General features: G+C 40.8%; 1 protein-coding gene across 6 annotated transcripts in view; it reads left to right on the forward strand.

Moving 5' to 3' along the window:
• Window positions 1-23,301, forward strand: part of LOC122864108 (retinoic acid receptor beta-like) — a 202,477-nt gene that overhangs the window by 105,988 nt on the left and 73,188 nt on the right. The window contains exon 1 of one of the 6 annotated variants that reach the window (XM_044171208.1): window positions 9,808-10,748. The exons of 3 other annotated variants lie outside the window; for them this stretch is intronic. In XM_044171208.1, the coding sequence (XP_044027143.1) occupies window positions 10,592-10,748 (157 nt within the window). In that variant the 5' untranslated portion in view covers window positions 9,808-10,591. Of the gene's footprint in view, window positions 1-9,807; window positions 11,625-21,107; window positions 21,213-23,301 lie in introns of those variants that run through there. 2 more of the 6 variants (XM_044171210.1, XM_044171211.1) reach the window with 2 other exon arrangements.

Here is a 23,301-nt window from a genome sequence, read left to right on the forward strand (position 1 = left end):
GTGGAAAATATATTTGCTTCTGCCACGCAGCTTCAATTAAATTACCAATAGGCTAAGTGCAAGTGTAACTAAATATAGCTGTTTGAACGGGGTTTGACCCATCCATGAATTGTGAGTACCAAATTCAGCCCTGTTCATAAATATGATATGAAAAAATGGTTTCTTGTGGAGAAAAATGGGAATTAAAAGTGTACCTGAAGCTGCAGTTAGTTATCCACTCACTGGTCGTGTTGATGCTCATTACAGAGTGAAAATAGCAGCCGCTGCATGTGTGTCATCCTCAAAGCTGTCAGGCTTTACCCGGCCTTATTAAATGATCAGCTACGCTGTGTATGTCACAGCCTGGTGCGTTTTGGCAGCGGTGGCCACGAGCTGCGGAGCACTGATGCCAAAAAGCGGCTTATCTTGATGGATAGGTTCATTATCACCTTCTAATTACAGGTGGATTTTCAGGTGTATTCATTACCTGTGCTGACCGGGGTTGTGTGTATGTGTGGGTGTGTGTGTGAGTCCGGGGGTTATTGTTACACCGGCTGAACTGCAGGGGGTCAGCTGGTGTGTGTAGGGGGGGTCCAGGGGTTCCTGTTTCAGCTCTGCTGTAGGTTCTCTGCAATATTCATGAGCTCCATGGGGATCAGTGTGCTGTGCAGCGCTGAGGCCGCCTCTCCCTCTCAAACTGCCTTCTTTACTCTATCATATGCACACTAACACTATCACAAGTGTTAGTGTGCATCTGGCTTTCAGCACACTGACAACTGTGACTGCTGTATGTGCACCATATATTGTATAGGGTGTATATGATTCCCTAGCTCTATTATTTACAGTTTTTCTACATACATGAATTTTTGAGTAGGGTTCTCATGTGGGTTTTGAAGATGATGGTGATATTTCTGGACTGAAGCTGTGAATATTAGGGCCCCATTAAAAATGAGATAGTATATCTCGAGGGGGGGTGTAGTCCCTCATTCGTCCAGGAGTGTTCTATCGCAGAAAAGGTTTCAGTCGCAGTCATCTGGACACTGTTTTCAGAATCAAGACGTCTTGATTCTGAAAACAGTGTCCAGATGACTACGACTGAAACCTTTTCTACGATATCTCAAGGGGCTTATCCTATACAATAAACTTGCCAATCAATAGCCAATATTTTAGTTTTCCTTTTCTTTTCTAGTTTTCCTTTTAAATAAAATAGAACAATGCCAAACGGAGAAAGTATTCTGTTTCACCAGCTTTTTAAAACAAAGGCTCTTACAAATGCAATAACTGATTTATTTATTTTTTTGGCCACTTGGGGGCAGTGGAAGCGGTTGTGAGCACTATGTTAACATATCATCACCTTTTAAGCTAATATGTCGAGATTGTTAGCAAACAGTTACTTATTTACACATCCAGCAGTTACACAGCAATATTATCTTTTATTTGGAGTTGTGTCTGCCCACCTGACGAAGTCCAATATTCACTCTATGTTAGCTCTGTTTTTGGTCTCTCCCAACTCCTGAAGGAAATAGCTGGCTCTTTAGCAGCTAAATGCTCCACTATGTTCACCAGCTAGTTGCTGTTTGCTGCCGAGCAGGTCGTGTACAGTGGGTTTTTAGAGCTTTTTTGCTGTAAACAGCTGCTTGCTGCGGCTGAAAACAACATCATGAAAGTGGTGAGAGTGAACCAAAACAGTAAAATTGCAGACTGGATAGCTAAACAAAGAACTGAAACTCACTATAAAGCTGTGTAAAGTCAAGGGGAGCTGCAGATTTAGGTGATAATTCTCTGTAGCAACCTCTTTCACATTGTCACATTGTTTTCTCATTGTCATTTGATACATTGTTATTATGTATCAAAGCATATGGGGATAGTTGGTACTAGCACTGTGAGTAACATTCATTTGGTTAAAACCAAACTAGTGAATGTGTTTGCTACTAGATTTTCCCCGAATCTTGACGCTGAATGCAATGAAGTGGCTGAAATGTATGATCCGCAACACTGGCCAGCTGGAACTTATAGCTCCGTATTACACCTGGCAGTGGAGGGTGTGGAGCTGAGGGAAGCACTAGTCTGCAGTACCTAGAAAATGTTGCTGCAGTCCCTCTTGGAAGTTATGGTCTGGAGTCTGCTTCAAGTAATGACAAGGTCAGTAAACGCAGCATAGACAATGTCAAAGGACTAAAGTTCCTATGAAAATTCAGGTTGTGTCATAACCTGCATGGCCACAGTGCTGGAGAGAAATCACTTCGTTTTATTGTTGACAAACTCATGGGGAGTTGTGATGTAGTCTACTGTGTGTTCAAGAGATATTTATAGCTAAACAGGACTTGGAAGGTCTAAAATAAAAATAGTCCACGGGATACCAGAGGGAATAAGAAATATGATTCGCTGAGTAAAGGATTACTCCTCTTGATGTTCAGATTACTGCATCACATGATCATGTTCAGATAGGATGCTTTCCGTTAGACTCTTATACACAATTTCCAGGATATTTTGGCTCATTTCAAAATTGTCAAATTCTTTCTGCGTTTTGCCCCACGTGGGGGTAACATTACATGACGCGAACAAGTTTCCGGGAGGGACAGAAACATGGCAGTAGCAAAACAAAACTGCTCTGTGGCTTAAGAAACACACTTTCCATATTACCTACCTGGTATTTCACCCAGCTCTGTGCTGATCACCTAATTTCACCATCTCGTACACTAAAATGATGTCCGGTTTGCCATCTACCGTCTGCCTGATGTGAATGCAACAAGGATTGAAACAGAAACAGAACAGCAGAACTTATTCTTCTGTTACTATATTTTTCCGGCAGATTAGGTGTTTCATAGTGGGCGGAACCATTTTGCACATGTCAAAAAAGTAATATTCTGATTAAATGGTTTGGGGCATGTAAACGCAAACCTTATCGGATCACTTTATTTCGTGTCCATGTAAACAAATCTAATCTGAGTGATTTCAGTCGGGTTGAAGAAATATTGTCCATGTAACTGCAGCTAGTGACTCTTTGAGGGTGGTCAGAGAGGAAGTCTCTGGTCCAGTGAATGATGCCTCCATTTACCTCAAATCCACAAATCTTTGCAGAAGAGTATGTATTTGCATGGTGAGGTAAAATCAATAAAAAGAACTTGTAGTAAGTGGAGACTTGTAGATGCTTCTCTAGGGTGTTTATATGTAAACTGCAGGTGGTCTAAGCAGCTAGATACAGAAGATGTTATGTGTCTGCTTAGAACTCTCTCCATACATTCATATAGGATGGAGGTAAGTGCAATGGGCCTGAAATTGTTTAGTTCTGAAGCTCCGGGCCTTTTAGGAATGAGCACAATGTTTGAAATTGTTCATGATTTGGGTACTGTACACGTCTCTAACAGAAGCTGAAATAGCTTAGTTAAAACTCCTTTTGGTTGGTGAGGACACTCTCTACCTCTAACAACTCTACCTCTAAGGCCATCAGGCCCTGGGGCTTTGTTGGGTTTAATACAAGCCAAACTTGAGGCAATTTCACGTTCTGTGAGTGTAATTGGGACGTATTCTGTGATGGAGCTACACACTGCACCACGCTCAGTACAGAAGTTTATCTTCCCATGCTTTCTTAGCACTGCCTGAACAAAAGCATTTCTCTACCTTATCCTTGTACTCTGTTTTTGCTTTCTTCAATTTACATCTTAGTTCACATTTCTTTTCCTTGACAAGCTCTGTATTCCCATTAGTAAAGGCAAGTTTTTTCTCGTTTATACAGTCCTTAAAATCGCTGGTTATCCATAATTTATTATTTGGGAAGATTCAAACCATTTTTGTACGAGTAGTTTCAAAGAACATTATATAAGATGTAATATGTCTGTCAATTCATGTGGGTTGGCACAGGAGTCCAAAAAGCTCTGCTAGTCATTATCTTCCAAACAGTCTCTCAGTTCCTCCTTTCAGTCACCTGTCCATAATTGTCGTAGTTAGTCACTGGCTTTTCCCATTTCAGCTTTGCCCTATATCATGGGAATAGATGTACAACCATATGCTCACACTTTCCCATGGCTGTCCTACAGACAGATTTATAGGCATCTCGTATATTGCCATAACACTTATCCAGGGTTAGATGGGTCGGGCAGTCCACATACTGTTGTCGTGTGGGCAGGTGAAGTCACAACAGTTAACAGTATCTCCTCCCCCCCAGGCTGACTTTGAGATCCTATCCATGAAAATTACAAAAAGAATTGGTGACAAGGGACAACACTGGTGGACACCAACTGAAAACGTGTTTATATTTCTTTCAAAGAATATGGGCACAGCACTCACTCCGCACCGGATGGCTTGTAGCAATGGCCCCGGTACCGCATACTCCCGCAGTACCCCCAACAAGACTCCCGAGCGGACATGGTCATAAGCCTTCTCCATGTCCACAAAACACATGTAGACTGGATAGGCAAACTCCTATGACCCCTCTAGTAACCCTGACAGAATCTGCATTGCTCCTCCTGAATCTGAGGTTCAACAATCGGTCAGAGGTCGGAGTCTTCAAAGTCTGCTTCCTCCACATAGGACATGTTGGTTGGGTTCAGGAGTCCCTCAAAATGGTTTTTCCACTGCTCGACAATATCCCCAGTCAGGGTCAGCAGTTCTCCTCCGCTGCTGAACACTGCCTGAGCCAAGCCCTGCTTTACTCTCCTGAGTCATCCCGGTTTGCCAGAACTTCCAACTACCAACATCCTTCTGACCACAACCCCGAGCAGCCGCCTCCACAATGGAGCCTTTGAATTGGATTCAATGTTCCTAAACTCCCAAGGGATGCAATAGAAATTCTTTCGGAGGTGGGAGTTAAAGACGTCACGGACTGGGGCCTCAACCAGCCATTCCCAGTTCACCCTTACTACACATTTGGGTTTACCAGGTCTGTCTTGCAGTCTCCCCGCCATCTGATCCAACTCAACACCAGGTGGTGGTACTCTGCTCCTCTCTTCACCCAAGTGTCCAAGACACACAGCCACCGATCTGATGATATGACCACAAAGTTGATCATCGATCTTTGGTCTAAGGTGTTTTAGCACCAAGTTCACTTATGAATCACCCTATGTTCGAACATGGTTGTTGTGGCCAAGGGCTCATGATTATCCCCGCACCCATGAGCCCAACTATATCTTGTTGGTACTGCTCCACCTCCCACACTAACTCTAGTTCCTTCCCCACCTGAGAGGTGATGTTCCACATCCCTAGAACCAGTCTGTGATGTCAGGGCTCAGCATGCCTAGCTCTCTGTCCTTGCCTACCGTCTGGCTGACAATGCACCCACAATGCCTATCCCTATGGGTGGTGGGCCTGCTCTATGTAGTTATTTGGGCTATGCCTGACCAGATGCTCACCAGTGAGGCTCTAGGAGGGGACCCAGTTTTCCTGTTCCGGGTGAGGTGCTGCAGCTCCTTGTTGGTCGATTCATGTGGGGTCTGTGAATCGCTTTTAGTCTGGTCCCTCACCTCTGCCTTGGGAGGAGGAGCTATTTCCCCTGACAACACAGCTCCCAGGGTATCTACCACGATAAGGTGGATAAGCAGCTCCTTAGACATACATTTTTGTTAACAAACTTAGTCTTATTTTTATAGAGTTTTGGCCATCATTCCTGGCACAAGGACCCCCCAAAAAATCACAAGATAAATATGAGGCGTCTCATCACATCAATCTGAGGTCCCTGATGGCTATCATGTGTACATCAAAGAGAAGAAGCTCTAATAAGATCTCTTTTCTTGGCATTTGAATATATATTACATTAAATACCGTTCAGCATATTGTACATTCTTTAATGGAATAGCTGTACGTGCCCCACAAATTAAAGGAAAACATTAATTAAATAATTAATGAAGTATTAATGAATGCATGTTTAAGTTAGTGGACACTAACAAGATGTACCTCCCCACTCCTACATTAATGGAAATCTAGCTTGAGAAAATACTCCCTAAGCAACTCAGTTAACCAGGAATTAATGTCTTCCTTCCCAAATGTATCAATTGAAAAACAGCATGGCTCAAAATGTCAGGTATGATTCTATAAGAATTACAAGTGCAGAGAGCTGTTGCAGTTTGCCAAGCAGGGAAACAGGGAACACAAGGGAATAGGACCCAAAATGCAGACACCGTGGCAGAGCGGGTACAGCTCAACAATTTAATGAAAGTATATGGCTTACATGGATCTGTCAGGCAGGGAGTGGTCAAAATCAGGGAGGCAGTCCAACAAAGGCAAACAATTCTGACAGGGAGCAGGCAAAGTCCAAACTCCAAAGTCCATGCAAGGTCCAAGAGAAACAGAAGAAAATCCAACACACTGAGAGACAAAGGCCGAGAAAATTATTAGGGTGGAGCAAACAATCAAAACTGGCAGGAAAAGACACATGAGGAGAAAAGAGCATTTCAAAATAAAACATGAAATAACTACAGTACAAACCTCAAACCATAACAGGACAATGAACACTGATAGGACAGTTTTGTTTGTTAGCTAACTAGTATGACTGATCAGTTGTGTGTTGAGTTTGCATGAAATGTCATGAAATTTTGTACAAACAAAATAAAATCACCATGACATTTTTGTACAGATATTCATGTCTCCTGAGGATGAATTGTAATAACTTTGGTGATCTCCTGACTTTTCATCTAGCGCCATCATCAGGTCAAACACTGCTGTGCCTAAGTACAGCCTCTCAGAGCTGCTAGCTTGGCTATAGTCTCTTGTTTGTCTTTTTTGTATGAATATCTCACATTCCATAGCCTTGAATGCAGGAAGAAATCATTTAATACTGCACTCTTTAGTGGAGAATGGAGTGTGTAAAGCTGGTGACATTTCTGATAGTTTCAGTAAATTAATCCCAGAGATATTTAACTACAACAAAACAATATCAAAATGTGTATAAAAGCTCTCATACTTTCAGTACATCCCAGACAAATATTGCAAAATATATTCCACAAAATCATCACAAAATACTTTAACTGAAGAGAAGCTAATAAATGAACTAGGCTGATGTAACGTTTTCTTTTTGTAAAGTAATATATTAGCTAAAAGTGTGTTTACGACATTCTGCGCATACAAGTAGGCCTATATGTGAGACTTGGAATACGCTGCAGAAAGTAGTTTGAAAAGTTTAAAAAATATTTAGATGTTTTTTTGGCATTGTTCAAATGTGTTGTTGACAAGTGGAAATGGTTACCACTTTAACAAACTCTGTTACATTTTCTCTGATTTAAACTACATGAAGTGGTGGTGGGGTGGTGGATTGATAAAAAATGTAAATATAATTTTTGGAGAAAATGTTTGCCCCAGGGTTCCCTAGAGGATTACTCCAGCCTTGACAGATGAATTTCCATCTAAACCTATAATTTTATAGCCTGGCATCACCAGACCAATTCGTAAATGCAAAGTAGTCTGGAATCTCTCAGTTCATTTTCAATTTCCAAGGGGCTTTATTAACTGGCGCACACCAAAATGCCTCTTGACGCAATTGGATAGACCTACAACCAATCAGAACAACGAAATGTGTGATGTAGGATAGCTGATAAATTAAATTTACCAAATCCTGTCCGAAGTACGGCAAACACATCTTTCTTATCAACAAAAGCTTTAGGTGTAGTTGTTCTTCTTTTAGAGAAAATATACCGTCCAGTTTGTTTAATACCGATGTGATAGCGAATTCAACAAAAACAGTTCCACATCAGTGGCAGCCATCTTGGTTGTTTACAACAATGCCTCAATGTCCAATAAGCTCACGCTCCTCAGTACAGTCACAGTATCAAGCCCGTCCCATATTAGATAAACGGTTGTGATTGGGAGGGGGGCCAGACGTATCTGCCAGAGCAAATGAAACATGAGCTTGCAGATTTGTCTGGTTTCCAGGCTAATAATTTCAACCTTTCTTAAAGACATGTATTCTTGTCCCCAGCTGTCATGTGTGGCCCTTGGGACACTAACTTCATAGTAATAAGGATGTTAGAGGTGATGTTACAGATGGTTTTAACAGCTCCAAAAGACAGAATTAGACAGGTCTGACTGCAGGTACAGAATGGCACCGCTAAAAGTTTTCAACTCTTTCTTAATGCCGATGGGAAACACTGACCAGCTGATATCTGATATTTCAGTAACGGACTCATTTCAGCTTGCAAACCTATACAGAAGTTATAGAGAATGCTTAGAACACAGAACGTTTAAAATTCCCTGGAATGTATGTTGTCTGAATTCAGGTAAGTTTTAGCAAAAATGGAAGCGTGCACAGGCGGATATATTATTTGTTTCATTGTTTGATGAAGTTTTGTTGTTCAAATGTCTATCAGACTCTCATGGACTAAATTAACATGCTATATTACATGTTATACTGTCATTTCATTACTTTATGGCCTTAGCTTAACTTAAAACAACCTTTATTTACTAATGCTAGTCAATACAATTAATATACAAATTCAAATTATGACTTTTCACCTGTAGTGGTCCTCATAGGTCATTATATGGCACACATAAGCATATAATGCATTATGAGTATAATTAGTATAATCAGAACATGATATAATAAACATAATGTGCATGGAATGTAGGAGGTTGAATGTTTAATGGAGCAGCTAAACAGTTAATGACATGATATGATATAATTAATATCATTTTCTGATGATTATATTCAAAGAATTGATCTTTGCCACTAATGGGCATATCTGACTGTAATGCATCACAATGTGAGTCATGTGTTACTGAATCAGCCACTACTTTGCTGAAAAGAGTAAATGACATGGCAGGGATATTGTGTATATGATTCAGCTGACAGTTCATGGCGGACCTCATGCTGTTGGAAATCGGTGTGCAGTACCAACAACACTCTCATTCAGGACGTTTCCCAACATATTAGCATTTTTAACTGGAGCTTATAAATGTTGCACTTTTATTATATATTAAGTCTAAATACAAAACCAGTTGTGGGATTTTTTTTTCACACTGTATGAAGTAAAAAACTTTAAAAACTCAACTTCTTCTGTTAATTTACTCAGTCAACATCAACTTAAATCTGTACATTGTACCCACTTGGAATTATTAAGTTTCTAATTGATTTTAATTATGTTTATTTTCTAACTAGTAAAACAGTGTCAAGCCTGATCCCTTATGAGCTACAGCATCTGATTGCTGACATATATACACATATATACTGTCCATAATATTTTGTAATAAAGCCTAATGCAGAAGTGTTTGAAAGCCCCATTGACTCCCATTGAATCTATAACTCGATTAGTTGTCACATTGTTATAGTCATCCAGAAATCATGCCACTTAGCATCAGTGCTTACTCAGCCTTCCCTAGTTTATTTTATCATTAATATATATTAGTATTGTAAAAACAATAATACAAATGTATATAACATAAGTGGTTAACATATTTTTCTTGTAAGTTGTTTGGTAAGGTGTGATAGGCTAATCCAAATCTGATTTTGTGGGGTTTTTTTTAAATTATTGTAATAGACAACAAAAACCAAGCAGGAATGTCAAAATCAAGTTCAAATCTCGATCTTGTCATTTTTAACAAGGCTTTGTGTCATTTCACTGAGGAGCAAAAGCCAAACAGGAAGCTCCAGAAAATAAAAAATTTCAATCAGTAAAACATTCAAAAATGTTTCCTTAAAATGACACTTTAGGATCATCACGACTGATCCCACTGACCAGATAACAGCATTCCAGTCATTAGTCATTGCTGCAGTTTGTCAACAGAAATGTGGTAAATTTGATTAGATACAGCCTTTTCTTTCTTTCTGTAAGCAAAGTATTGCTATTTTATGAATACATAAATCAGTACAACTGGTGCAGTACGTGGCCGTTTCTCTCTGTAGGAATGGGGCATTTTCCTGTCGCTGTGCGTAAAAAGCAACACCCTTCCGAGCGCGGGCAGTTAGAGCTGTAGTAATACTTAACTTAAAATAAAAAGCTCGTCTCAAATTTTGGGCACCGTCGTATTTTGTTCTTTCCAAGAGGAAAAAAAAAAAAAAAGAGCTTTATTATTTTTCCCCCTGCGCTTCTTCTCTCCGCCTTGTTCCGCGCTGCGGAGCTGCAGTGATGTCAGCCAGCCTGGGTCATTTGAAGGTCAGCAGCCTCGGAAGGGTTCATACAAAGTTCACTCGCATATATTAGGCAATTCAATCTTTCATTCTCTGTGGCAAAACTAGTTGGAAATGAGCGGCACGGGGGGACGGATAACCTATTCGTCATCGGAGAGGAGAACGTGCACGCTTTTAAGCGCCGTCCGTGTTATTTTTGATAATAGAAAAGAAAGATCCTCCGGTTCAGGCGGGCTTCACCGCCGCTCTCTCTGCTGTCGGTAACCGGGACGGGGTAATTCAGAGAAAACGTCGGGATAGTATTGTTATTATTATTATTATTATTATTATGGATGAGTCCCGTTCAGTGGAGCATTTTGGTCCGAAATAATTCATGATTCCGGTGCGGGACGACGGAGAAGAAGAGGAGCGAAATCTGCTGTGCCAAGAAGAAGAAGAAGAGGAGGAGGAGGAGGAGGAGGAGGAGGAGGGGAAGCAGCGGAGTTTGATGGAGTTGTGTGCGCTCATGCCGGCGATTTTTAGCCATAACGCACAAGACTAGTTGAAGGACGCGCCGTCATCATGTTTGACTGCATGGACGTGCTGGCCGTGAGTCCCGGGCAGATGCTGGATTTCTACACGTCCAGCCCGTCCTCCTGCATGCTGCAGGAGAAGGCTCTGAAAGCCTGCATCAGTGGACTGGCGCACAGAGAGTGGCAGCACCGCCGGAGCGCTCACTGTAGGTCCAACTTCTCCTCATCTGTTATTATTGTTGCTGTTGTGGTAATTGCCTCACTCAGAGCTGTGAGGATGAGCTGCGCCGGTGCAGGCTGAGTCCACGAGCCACACGACTCACAACAAGTTGCCATAAACGGCCTCCAGGTCTGAGAATTACTGAAGAAGTGGGGATCAGACAACGAAAAGTCTCTTTTGCTCAATTCAAATCAGACTAATTAGGGAATTAGTTTTTATAAGAGTTGTAAGAAAACTCTTGGAAGCAGGGCTCATGAAAGCATCACAGGCGCTTCATAAAAATATTAGATGTAATAATTCTTAGTAAACACACAGGGAGAACATTTCTGGAGCAGCGTCGTGGCATTAAGTGTAATTTTCTAGTGCTTGTCTGATAAAAAAAACAAAACAACAAGTTTGTTTTGATGGTAGCCTCAGTGGGAAGCTCTCCAGCACCTTCTCCCAAACGTCATATTTCACTCCTACCGTGCGCCCGCATACATCCTCAGCAGTGGCAGCAGCTGCGACCTGCTGATGTATGACTTGTCTCAGATCAGCCCAGTTCAGAGAGCAGCAGACTGGAGGAATGCAGAGAGTAAACACAGGCGGCGTTTCCACACCTCCTCCCCCGGCCGCACATGACAGGAGGGGCGGCCTGACGAGCCGCGACCTGCGCTCTCTGACACTGATTTTGATAAATGACCCCGCGGACTTTTCAACAAGATTAGCGGGCTGCTATCGGAACATGTCAGCCTCTTGCGTTTTGAATTGGCCAAGGCTGATAGATGGACTGCTGCTAGTTTTTGTCCAGGAGACTAAGTGGGTGCTTTAAGGACAGCTGCATTCCTAGGAATATTGGAAGTGATTCCTCCTTTGGGAAAAAGTAGGCGAAAGAAATATGTAATCAAAATTAACATTTGCATGACACTAATAAAATGGTGCTCATAAGGAATTGAATAGCATCATACAGGATGAAATAATAATAATAATTATTATAATCAGAGCAAAAAAAAAAAAAAATGCAGGGTGGTGAATAGTTTGTAGGGCAGCTGCACCTTAATGACATGATGTGAAATGAATATTATTCCTGTAAGAGCAATGCATTAAATGCATATGTGACTACAGGTGCTACCCCAGTGTCACCTGCTGCCCCTACGTTTTTTGGGGGAAAATATGTGTAGTGATCTTCAGATCTGGATCATTTTCATCCACTAGCCGGGTGCTCATGAGACACTTGTCAGTGTTTGTTTTTCACTGTCACCCTGCTGCTGCTCCGAGATTTATGCTCATCTGATAACGACCAGCCTGCAGCTGTCATTCCTCAGGAAGTGTTTGCTCAAGGGCACTCAGTCAAAAGAGGCTCTCCTCAGTGGAGGGAAAGTGCAAAAAATGACAGCTGCCGCCCTTTAACCTGCCTCACGCTCTGCTGCAGTTCAGGGTTTGATGAAGAGGTCTCTGATAGCGAAATCTAAGAGACACATTTTCCTTACAAAATAATCTACTCTCCGATTATTTTCTCGATTAATGGTTTTGTCTCTAAAGTGTCAGAAAATAGTGGAAAAACCATCAGAAGTTCCCGGAGTGCAAGGTGGCATCTTTAAATTGCTTTTGTCCAAGCAACAGTCCAAAATCCAAATATATTCAAATGACTATTGACTGGGCCAAAGAAAGCTAGACAATCCTCACTTTTAGGAAGCTGGAAGCAGCAAATTTTATGACATTTTTACTTGAAAAAGTATTTAAACGATTAATTAAGAAAATTACTGCCAAGCAATTTTCTGGCAGTCCTCTTATTGATGAATCATCTAATCATTTCAGACTTTTCAGACCAACAATAATAATAATAATGATACAGCATATGTGATTTCTGACTTTATGGCAATCAAGATGTTAAACTTGTTGATGTTGTGCATGAAAATAATAGAAAGCGATGGGAGTTATTTCTTCATCTTTAAAGTTGTTGTTTTTGGTTTTTTTTTACATCATGTGTACAACCAGAGTTCATTAAATATATAAAAATGTATTTGAAAAATTGGACACATTTAAAAAAAAAAAAAAAAAAATTTCAAACTAAAGAAAATGGGATTTCATCATTTCAGAAGAAATGCTAACTTTTCTTTTGCAAATATTTTGTATTCTATATTACCATTACCAGTATCTCAGACACTCTTGACAGGGCCGTAGTCAGGATTTTAGAAACACTGAGGTCATGAGTCCCCCAGCGCCCCCGTCCCTCCCCGCAGAACATTTAGTACCGGACACCAAAAAGAAGGTCTTTAATTTTTTTCTTCTTATTTGGATATTTCCTATTCAATTATTCCGTTAAGTGTTAAACTACATTATCTGTCATTTTAAATTCCTCGCATGAACGTGTAAATGCTTCCTTCTCCACGCTAGTTTCAGTTGTCATAGAATTGTAGATTATTTGATTTATTTCATGAAGTTTTACAGAGTTTCTCCTGTCATTAATCCTCGGAAGTACACATGGTCAAAATCTGCTTTTTCTCAGGTTTATTATGAATCGCTTATTGCTCATAATGTCCATAACCTTTTTTTATCTCAAGCAGAAACAGGGAAATTACTGGCAAAAATCCTTTAAAAATGGCCTTAATCACCTATACAAACACTTGTCAGTATAACCTAAGGTGTCTTTAAATCCTTAAAGGGAACAGGTCACTTAAATAAAAGTTAAAATTATTAAAACATAATCACGAATGTCTTAGCAGACTGAGGACAATAGTATAACATTTAGGGCTTGCTGTCAGTCTGTTAAAGATCACGTCAGTTGTTTTTTGCTCCTTTATATAGACGTATTTATGCACATTTACCTTCACATTGAAATGGAATGTTTAAGGGGCCTTTTAAAGTGTAAAATCGAGGGGTTCTGTTCCTCAGTGGAAGTCAGGTTGACTTGTAAAAATGACCTCTGACTTCGTAGGTTTAAACCGTTGCAGAGCAGCTTCTGGAAGGTGTGAACACACTTTAAAAAGCTGCCACAGTGGCTGCTCTTTAACAGGCCCGTGGCCAGGGTCGGAACAATGCTGAGGTCAAGACCGAGTCCCTCCATGCACCCCTCACCCCCCTCAGAAATCTTTAACCAGACACCAAAATGAGGGTCTTTAAATGTTTTCTTTTCTTCTTCTTTTTTTTTTTTTTATTTACATAAAGGTCAAAGTGCTGCCATCTCCAAGTTGCCAGGAGTAAAATACTGGTGAAGAAACGCTCAGTCTTTTGCTTATTTGCTGGCCTAAACATAGACAAAATGAAACATAGTGACTCTGAAAACACTGAAATCAGCCTATAAAGTAACCACCATGTGTACACGGTGCATGCTAAAAATAACCCACATTTCCAAAAATGACCTCCTCAGTGGAAGCTACAGCCCTGCACTTTCTGTCATTGTTTGTACTGAAGACACTGTGGAGCCAGTCTGATGACATTTTCTTTATTAATTAGCTTGTTTCAGTTGTCATAGAATTCTACTGAATGGAAATAAAGCCTATATTGTCTCTCGGGGCATTCAGCATAATGTTTGGTGTCCATTTGTTAACCAACTTAGTAAGTCAGTAATTTTCCATAACCCGTCAAATAATAGAAGCAGGACAATAAGGTGTTTTGATGCAATTAGACAGTCAGTGGCCTTTAACACTGTGCTCACACTGGCCTTTTCAGACAAGACTCGTGAAGCGCTAAAAGGGACAAAAGAAGACACTGTTGATCTTTTTACGTTTTCTCACGATGGACTCGTCCTCGGCCCGTAAAGCTGCACGTTGGCCTTTTGTGCTGTCAGACAGGACACCCCTGCCCTTTTCCTGTTTGAATAAGGCGCTGTTTAAATTGGACTTTGATTTGAGAAAGCCTCTCCCAGGGTCACTGAAATGTTGGTTTATTAATGTATTTGTTCAGGATAATGTAAACCTCCTGGGTGTTAATTAGCTGCACTGACAACAAGCCGACCATTAATGCACTTCCTCTTCCAGTTTAGATGTTAATTAAGAATGATCAAGGACCTTCTTTACACAGATAAAATGGACACGATACCCACGGCATGCAAAGAAACAAATGAATTTCACATTAAAAGCATCAAGTCATTTTATCTCTATCAAAACAAATCCAAAAGCTATCAGACAAACAAGTGGAAATGTGATCGTCTATAAACGCTGCAGCTATTGTGACTTAAAAAGACAGAGCGTGATGCTCCGGCGTGATATGTGTTGTACAGCTGATGTGTGTTGTGGGATAATTGGGGACTTTTTGTCTTCAAGGCTGAAGCGCCTCTGATATGGACATAAAAGGCCATTAGCACAGCTTGCACACCAAGCTAATTTAGTGGGCGTGTGAAATGAAAGGCGGATGGGGGGAAATAAAAAGGGATGTACAACAGTGAAATGAAAGGAGAGCTCTCTGATGCCAGGCATGTTTAATCGACATGATTAGGACAGTGTTAGGGTCCCACCAGGGTTACACGGATTCTGTGAACCTGTAGTGATACTGGCCTTTTAATAAATATCAAATACCATATCTGTTATACGCTCCTGCTTGACCACAGCTGCAGAAAAAGCAGCTTTTTTTAAATGTTTTATTTCTTAAAGAATGATTCATTTCAAGACTCGTGTTTCATAGAGTCATAGCCTTTAAATAATCTGGTTCCAGTGGAGAACCGTACTGTGTCATGAGGGTTTAACTGCTGTTTCAGAGGCTTTTCCACCCTCAATAAAAAAAAAAAAACACTTAAATTTTTTGGCATGAATGCAAGGCGAGTTTATTTGTACAGCACTTTTCAACAACAAGGCAATTCAACGTGTGCTACATAAGACATAAAAGGCAAAATAAATAAATAAATAAATAAAATAGAAAATAAAAATAAGCTATAATGGAATAAAACAGAATCAACAGAAGAATAAATTATTTTCCTGGTGTTATAAAGTATTTTTTAAACGTTTATATACTGCTTCTAAATGATAAACGGGGGGCTAAAGTAAAGTCTTGTTATTAGGGGTGGGACGATACAGGTACCTCACGATTCAATTCTGTGGCAATATGTGGTCCACGATATGATAATATCACGATTCGCGATATCTACGATATTGAATATATTGGAAAAAATTTCATCAACGATATATCACGATATATGTGACTGAAAAGAAAAAGAAGGAATAAGGAAATAAGGAAATTTTATGCATTTATTAATGCCAACATTTCCAACATTGTGCAAAGAAATATGCATTTGCATAACTCACTGCCTCCTGGTCTTAAATGTAAACACTGTACATCTAGACAGATAAAAGTGCATGAACATTACAAAACAACATGAACATTAACATGTGTAAACCATAATACTGAAACGTACTGAGCGCACCCTCCACTTTGGCTCTGGTATCTGCATTGAATGCAGGGATGACTTTGTCTGTAAAGTGCCGACGACTCGGTATCTCGTATCTCGGTTCCAGTGTTGTCAACATTCTGCAAAATCCATCATTCTCGACCACGCTGTAAGGGCGAAGGTCCTTGCAAATAAATTCGGCGATGGACTTAGTGATACTCTGTGCCCTCGGCGACCCAAAGGGAGCTTTGCTTTGAACGCAGTAGTGATTGTCGGCTGACTTGGTTTACCCTCATTATCACCTGAGAGTAGTTCACCGTGATAGCGAACGAGGTGCATTTGCAGATTCGTAGTGTTGCAGTTATATTTTATCTTTGCAAAGCAGTTCTTGCAGATTGCATAGTTTTTATCCAGTGCCTTTCCGTCGACTGTCTCGTAAAACCCGAAGTGTCTCCACACTTTAGAGTGGAAACTAGCGGGTGGGTCTTTGATTAGTTTTTATTGTTTTCCGCCATTCTTCTCGCTTCTCTTTTTTCTGCAATTCTCTGTTGTTTAGTTAACTTGTGTTCTTCACCGGCCGCTGTTTGTGCCACTTTACCCCTATTTACTCGAACAGCGCCCCCCGCAAACAGAATGGTAGATATTGGGTAGTGACAGTGACAATGACAACGGGTAAATTAATCATTTTGTGTTGTAATAAAATATCGATATTGGGCGTTAGTGTATCGATTATTTATTGCGACAGAGAGCACAACAATATATTGCAATATCGATTTTTTTTCCCACCCCTACTTGTTATATAATTAAAGGCAGGCAAACAGAAAAGTTTTAAGCCTGGATTTAAAAGACAGAAGAGCAGGCCAGCTTTCTGGGAGTGTGTTGCAGATATGTGGCGCGTAGAAAGTGGATGCTGGAGACAGTACGCAGACGTGACGGGTCAGAACGTAGCAGCGGATCAGAAATGGCCCTAAACAATTCAGCGCTTTATAAAGCCAGTGCAAAGATCTGAGAACTGGGCTGATTCCACTTTCTACTTTCCTACTGAAGATAAAAGCGTGGACAAGTTTTTCTACCAGTCTTGCTGCTGTTTTTAGGTCACACTAGGCTGATTTTGTAATTGTCTTAATGTGGATATTGAAATTTCCATAGCAGAGAGTCCATAACGAAACATGTCTGGCTTGGGTTGTTTAGCGTTACGGATTCAAGATGAACGCTGACTTTTAATCATTCTTCCTTGGCACCAAAAACAATGATTTCGATTTTTTGAAATCATTTGGAATTTTTCAATGAAACAATCAAATACCAAGTCAGTGAGATGCACCATGTGATGGAGTTCCTGCTTGACATCATCAGCTGCAGAAAAACACCTGCTAAATGTTATCCTCTGCACTTTATGTTAATTAATGCAAACCTTAAGAAGTGCCTCAAACTTATTGGAACACTTACTGAATTAAATCAAACTAAGCAATCATGAATGTAAGCCTGTGGAGAGTACTGCAACATTTTGGGCTTGATTTCGGTCTGTGGAGGATCAGCTTCAGTTGTTTTTAACCCTTAAACTGACTTATTTTGTACACATTTACCTTAACTTTAATATAGAATCTTTAAGGGGCTTTTTAAGGTGTGTAACTTAAAAGGCTTTTGCTCCCTAGCGAATGGTAGGCAAAATTATAAAACTGACCTCAGATGCTAAATCTATAATGTATTTTTTCCAGTGGAGTTTGGTCTAATTGCTATTTCCACACTTTCCACAAATGAACACTAAATACTTAATATAACTATAATTTTAAGATTGGGAATACCAGCAGGAATATTGTCAAAATGAATGATTTGAATCCAAAAATATCAGCCTACATAAGCAAAAAAATAAAATTGTATTAGGCAGATTTTTGCCCTCATATTTCAATAATTATTTACAAATGTTTATCAGCCTATATATAAAATTATTATCTACAATTCTGTGCCTGAAAATAGCTCACACTTATATGGGGATTTTTCCATTGTCTGGGTTAAGTGTGTGTCCCTCAGCTGACACTTTGTGATTGTTGAGTGGATATGTCCTCTTGTTTGCCACACCCATCCCAGAGCTCCCCGTTCTTTTGACTGTTTTCTAGCCGACACCAGAATCCAGTTACATCTGAAAGTGCTGGCAGGGGAGAATAAAGTCATACCGGTGCTGTGCTTTTAAGGCCACGAATTCCTTCGGATTAAAAAGAAACCTCTCGCATTTCAGCAGCCTTATTTCTTTCCCCGCGTTCCTTCCCGGAGTTTCTCCCTTGTCATCTGCTTTTATGGCGGTCTTAGTTTCGCGGTCAGTTTTCACGAAAGCTTTGAAGTGGCGTGCACCTGTTGTGTTCGCCGCTGCTGCTGGTGCTTCCTGTAAATGTGTAGTTGGACCTCGGCGCTGCAGTCACCCCGGGGTCGCTGCGAGGTCACAGAGGGGGTCAAAAGGAGGGGTTTGGGGTAGGGTTTGGTCACATGACTGCCTGGGAATCTCTAAACCCTAATACTAGTCACCTGACAATACCTTGTCAGTACATAAAACCTAGAAATACAGTCAGTTTTCTGTCAGATGTAGAATAGATTTCGAAGCCCTGATGAAAAGCAGATCCTCACCTCTCCCCACCGCTGTCCCCTTCCATTTCCCCACCAGACATGAAGTCAAATGACTGTTCCTCATTGTTATTTTCTTTTCCCTGAGTGTTTGAAGCTTCTAAATATCCCTCTCTGTAAAACGCACTGGAGAGCAGCACAAAGCTGCTTCTAATTTGGTGTACTTTGGGTGAACTTTGACCATTTCCTCTGCCTGGGCCTGCTGTATGTGAGCTTGGCGCTCCGGCAGAGAAAACCTGGAGGAAAGAAACTTCCAGACTGGATGGACTGAGAGGGGCTGGATCCACCGACTGGGAGTAATATTCCTCTAATCCTCCCAGGCTGTGCCCACCACTCCACACCCAAATCACCACAGCTTTCTCCTTAACACAAACCAAACACACAGATACCCCCGAGGAGCTTCAGGAAATGCTTCTCTTTCTCCTCCCCCCTCCTCTTTTACTCCTTTTCTCTCCTTGACCCTGTTTCTGGTGATCTGTTAGAATTTGTCAGGTTAATTCAGTCACCGCAATTTATGGTTCTTACTCTCAATTGATTTTTATTTAGATTAAAATTAAGCGTTCGATTTTAAGTGCACCTTTTCCTTCCATTATCTGCAGCACAGAAGCAGCTTTGTCCTAATTTCGAATGCGGCATCATTGTGTTAAATTGCCTGTGTGCAGCGACAGACTTTGCTTCAGGTTCTTTGCCATCTGTTGGTCATGTGGACCATGTGGGGAGAGTTTTACATGTCAGTGGTTTTAAGGCTGGGGAAACTGGATATAAAGACGTAGAGGGCACAGAACGGATAGATGACAGCTCTGCAGATTATTTCTATATTACCTACAAGTAACCTCACATCCTGAACCAGTGTGAGTGTTCGGGTTTTTCAAGCTGCCTGTGGCGCCTTCTGGATATTTTTTTAGGGTTGCTGCCAACAGCCCATAGACAATTTACTGGTAACGACCATTTCTATGGCATTCGATTTGTGTCTCAATTCAGAGCATGCAATGGCACAATTTGTGCACAATTATCTTGTGCACACATAAATTATATTTTGAAGAAAAATGATCACACAAAGAATAATTTAAATTTAATTTTATATTGCTGACAACAAGGAACATTCTGCCATCGCTAAAGAAGAAGTCAGAGCGGTCAGACGATCCGACAGGTTGTAAACAAACCTCCAGGTTAGACAAACTTATTTGGAAGACACCAGGCCGAGTTTCTGGTTCAAGTTTGACCTACGGTACTGTACCTACCACGGTTCTGCATGTGCACACCTTTCCTGCACAGTGAGGGATTTATATGACATTTGCAGTACGCTCACTTTTGTAGGATAGGTTCAAGTCTATCTTCATAAAATACTAACATGCCAAATGTACACTGGGAGTTATTGATTGCTGTAATCATTCCTCCTGTCCATACTGGCCATGAAGTGATCCCTTCATAGGGGGACTACGCTGTAAGGGAGGGAGGACAAAATCCTCAGTCCTCCTCCTGTGCAAAAATGCTTTCTGAAGCCAAAACGAAGGAAATAAGACCCAAGCTGAGATAAACCAAAATGATATGCAACTTCTGTTGAACAATGACAACTGGGGCCACAAGTTACAATTTGCTGGTAATGCTAACACTTAGCCTAAGAGTAGCCCAAGTAGAGAAGAGTCTTTGTGTCAGTGAAGTGACTTAATGAAGTCAGTTACACAGCCATTTCTAGCTAAAGTTTGCCCATGCTAGCTAACATTAGCCACAATAATGCACTGGTCATGCCAGACCAAGGAAGGCTTTAGTAGCAAAACCCATAACCCCTGCTGAGTTGTACTGAACTGACGATGGCTGCATTTTATTGCTTGTGAATTCAACTTTTCATTTGTGAAAGGAACATTGTATTATTAGCTCATTCAAAAGTTACATTGTCTCACTATATATAATGATAGTATTGAAAACGTGGTGAATGTCACTAGTAATGCCACATGATTGACTTGATGTGATAAAGTCACACAGTGCTTTTATCAGATCAAGACGTGATGAGATTAACGGATCATGTCTTAATGTTATCAGTCAAAACAAATTGTGATTTGAGAGCAGAGTTTTTCAGTTCACGTACGCTTTCATCAGCTGTGTGTTTTTCTGAGCTCATCCCTCATACTGACCGGCTGATACTAAATAAGAGCCAGTATCGGCCCAGTATATCGGTGTGCTCCCAGTGTCAGTAGGCTCGGTCCCAGAGGACGGGCCAATCAGAGGAACTGTTTTCTCTGGTCTTTCCCGTCATTCTGCCTGCAGCCTCCAGCGAGGAGTGTGTGCTTTCCTGTTTGACCCCAGCAGCAGGTTCAGCCAGAGGCTAAAGGTTCAGCAGCCGCGGCAGCCGCAGATTTTTCTCTGCCTGCTCTTAAGCCAGACTCGTGGTGCGCGCTTGTCTGTCACCAGCCTTTATTCGTCTAATGGAGCTTTTTGTGTATGTTAACATGCAGGGAAGTCGACTCAAAGTTTAATCACGCAGAAAATGGAAAAAGGCTCCCCTGCACCTGATAGGGCCTATACACCACCATACAGGTACCCATTGACCACCCCCTCCTTCCGCCTCCTCACACACACACACACACACACACACACACACACGCACACACTCTGAGGGGTGTAATGAATCTACGTTTATGTGTCCCATCTGTCTGCAGGTGGTCACACTGCCTCCCAGATGCAGCCATGAGTTTCAAATAGGCAGCAGGGTTGAATTGTTGGCGCTGCCTCTCCTCAGTGTGGGACTACCCAGCCGTCACAAATGCTCCTATCAGTAGCAAAAGTATTTTTCCTCTAGATGTATGTTAAAGTGTGCCGCACCACCTGGGGAAGGCTAATATACATTGTTTTTGTGCTCCAGTAGTCATACATCCTCATCATCATCTGAGGTTGACACCTTGTTTCACTTCTTACGTGTTTGATACAGGACGGTCTGTGATATTACTGTGTGGTGTCTCTGCAGAGAGGGGAGAGAGCGATGACTTGTCTTTTATCTAAGCAGCCATACACACAATGAATTACGAGATCAGAGATTTGGGAATTAAGGATTATCCTAAATCAGTGATGGGGGAGAGCACATGAATAATGTGCTAACAGAGCCACGTCAACAAATGTTTGGGATATTGTTTTTGTGTCAATATTTAAGTTACAACAATAGGTCATACTTAAAAATGTATACATTTATATGTATGTTAAATGTATATATTTAAATAGTTTTATAATAGTGTAAGTTACAAAGTGCTTTCCATTAAATATAGTGCTCAAATGATTAGTCGATTTTTCTGTTACTCAATAGTAATTAATTAATCATTAAAGCAATTTATCAAACGAAATGGCCAACATTTTCTGGTTGCTTCTTCAATGAGAGGATTTGAAGCTTTTTCTCTCTTTTACATTTTTGTAAATTGAGCTTTGGATTTAGGACAGGTACATCTCTTAAACAATGTCCCAATCAATAGGGCTTCTAACTAGGGCTGGGTATTGTCCACGATAGCATCAAGTATTGGAAAGTGTCAAGTAGCAAAAGCACTGAATGTCTGGCTCAGATTTATAGTCTAGTTTACTTATTCTTTTAGCAGATAGTTTGTGATTTAAATCATCATAATTTGCCAATTTTATATCCCATTCACTCTTATCCATTAATTTATAGTCACAGGTGGATTGGATAGCTATTCAAAATCAAAAAAGCAGAGTGTAAGTGCAAACAAGAAGGATTAGAGACGGACTGAAAACCGAATGCTCAAAGGTGGTTTGAGATGCATTCTAGCCGGGTGTTAAGCACACGTCTCTCCAAGATGTATACGTAATCTTTACTTCAACTGCCAGCAAAGTTAAGTGATCTGTAGAAATACTCACTAACATGATGGTGTTACACTGAAATTAGTCATGTTATTATTTATGAAAGCCCATGAAGACGAACAAAACTTTTGTTTTTGCTAGTCCATCCGTGCAAGTCAGCCATGTGTTTGTGTTAGCTGATAGATAGCTGTTAGCTCGCTAGCTATACTGTTACTGTTGAAACTAAGATGCCAAACTGTTCCAGCTACTCTTCCTCTGACATTGTGACAGCTTCAGGTGCATTAGCACAGCCCACCTGGAGTAGGAATGATGCAGCCCAGGAAAACTAAGACACATTGCAATCAGATTTGCGATTTAGCCGACAGGGACACATACAGTATATGTGGTGAAGTGTAAAGAAAAGTCTATGAAATTGCATCTGGAGTTTATGTAGATATGAGACACCTTTTGAACAAATATTATAGAAAAGCATGTTTCTGTTCCTTAAAGTTAGGCTTTGAAAAAATGTTGTGTTTTGGTATCAGTACCAAAAGTCCAACTTGTACTTGCACTTGTACAGCGTATTAGTTATATGCGTGCACAGATGCACAAAATGTAATAGCATCTATTTTCCCCCTTTTTCCCCTATCAGATGGCCTTGTGTGTCAGACCACTGGCTTGCCTCCAGTATGGTCTCTCACCGTGCATCTGCTTTATGTGAAAGCTGCTTCTGAATGCTCTCTACCAGCAACAAAGGGAAACCATTTGGAGCAATGAAACGACCTCACTTCAGTGAAAACAAATGTCTGTCTGTCCGTCCTCATCAATGAAACCAGGTTGCACTGCA

The sequence above is a fragment of the Siniperca chuatsi genome, linkage group LG17, assembly GCF_020085105.1.
Source record: "Siniperca chuatsi isolate FFG_IHB_CAS linkage group LG17, ASM2008510v1, whole genome shotgun sequence".
In the NCBI taxonomy this organism is placed as follows: domain Eukaryota; kingdom Metazoa; phylum Chordata; class Actinopteri; order Centrarchiformes; family Sinipercidae; genus Siniperca; species Siniperca chuatsi.